Genomic DNA, 1,517 nt, shown 5'->3' with positions numbered 1-1,517 from the left:
TATATATATATTCGCTTCCCACTTTACTTCTGAATCCTAAATATTTTTGAAACTTTAAAGAATAACTGCAAAAAGTTATTCTTTTTGTCCTCAGATTTTAACTGACCAGCTGGTCTTATAACAAAGCAACAGTCCCTCTGTGGTCAGACCCCTGCAAGGACCAGACTCATCAAGTATTTAATGAATTCAGACCAGAAATATTGAACTGATCTTTCCTGTTTGTCTCAAAGCTCCTGTTTCAAAGAAAGTGGTGAAGCTAAAGGTGAGGATGTCCTCTCAGGACCTGAACGACCCAGGTGTTCTGGCAGATTTACTGAAGCAGGTAATTTGACCTGAGGACCTGAAACAAACTGAGTCTGTTTTGTCCTCGTTTGGTTTTATTTTGAAATATTCTGCTTGTTCTGTTAAAAAAACCTGTTGGTGAGTTTTTATCTCAGTTTGTGATCACTGATTTATTCATCCATTTGTTTATCTGACAATAAAAAAAACTCCTGGATGCAGTTCAGTGTTCAAGTTCAAGTTTCAAGTTCATTTGCCATTTGCAGTAAAGAAAACCCCATTGGAAAGACAGTGCAAAGACAGTCTTTAACAGTTTTTATCTCAAGGTCCATTTTTCTTTGTCTCAGTTCAAACAGAAGCTGATGGACAACAGAGACGACAGAGACATCAGGCTGAGCTGGAGGACAAAGAATGATGGAAAGATCTTCCACAAGGACAGATGATCAGCTCCCATTACAAATATATTAAACTTTTTTTTCTTTTTCCTTCATTAGTCTTGTGAATATTTTCAGATTTTTGTAGCTAAAATTAATCTTTAAATTAAATAATCTGACTGAATTCAGGATCATAAATAAAACTGTAAAATGAGATATTTGTTGTTTTGTTATAAAGCAGAATAAAAATGTAAAGTTGATTATTTCTTGAATGTTGAATGTTTACAGACTAAAAAAATTCAAGAGCTGAATTCCCATATGTTTGAAAAAAATAATTTTGGAAATTAAACAAAAAATAATAACAAGTTAACAATAAAAAGCACTGTATGTTCAGTTCAACTTTTTTTGTCCTCATTCTAGTTACTTGAGTTGTTTAAACATGAAAAATCGACAGGTTTTTGTTTTTTATAACTTTTGTACAGCCTGCAGTTTAACATGGTGACCAGCAGAGAGCAGCAGAGTGTTTTCAGTGTTTATGTTTAAGAATAACTCACAGAAAGGATTTGAAGTCTTCAGACTTTCAGTTTGGTTCTGCTCCTTTCAGCAGCAGAAAATGTCCTCACAGCTGCAGCTCCAAGACCCACACAGGTCAAAGGTCAACCTGAATCAGTTCACAAAACAGAAAGAATGGACCAGAACCGGTCTTCTGACCAGTCATGAGGACTGCCTTGGTCCCACAGTCTGAGACATGTTGTCCTACAGTCAGACATGTTGTCCTACAGTCAGACACGTTGTCCTACAGTCAGACATGTTGTCCTACAGTCAGACATGTTGTCCTACAGTCTGAGACATGTTGTCCTACAC

The 1,517-nt window shown here is 36.1% G+C and overlaps 1 protein-coding gene across 1 annotated transcript in view; it reads left to right on the top strand.

The window, feature by feature from the left end:
- Positions 1 to 722, top strand: part of LOC106534428 (macrophage mannose receptor 1) — a 14,443-nt gene extending 13,721 nt beyond the window's left edge. Inside the window, exons 11-12 of the mRNA XM_014031054.1 lie at positions 231 to 322; positions 627 to 722. Of these exons, the coding sequence (XP_013886508.1) occupies positions 231 to 322; positions 627 to 722 (188 nt within the window). The remainder of the gene's footprint in view (positions 1 to 230; positions 323 to 626) is intronic.
- The last annotated feature ends 795 nt before the right edge of the window (positions 723 to 1,517 follow it).

Source organism: Austrofundulus limnaeus, unplaced genomic scaffold (genome assembly GCF_001266775.1).
Source record: "Austrofundulus limnaeus strain Quisiro unplaced genomic scaffold, Austrofundulus_limnaeus-1.0 Scaffold1171, whole genome shotgun sequence".
NCBI lineage: Eukaryota > Metazoa > Chordata > Actinopteri > Cyprinodontiformes > Rivulidae > Austrofundulus > Austrofundulus limnaeus.
The sequence above is the reverse complement of the archived record's forward strand: the minus strand, read 5'-3'. Positions and strand labels throughout refer to the sequence as shown.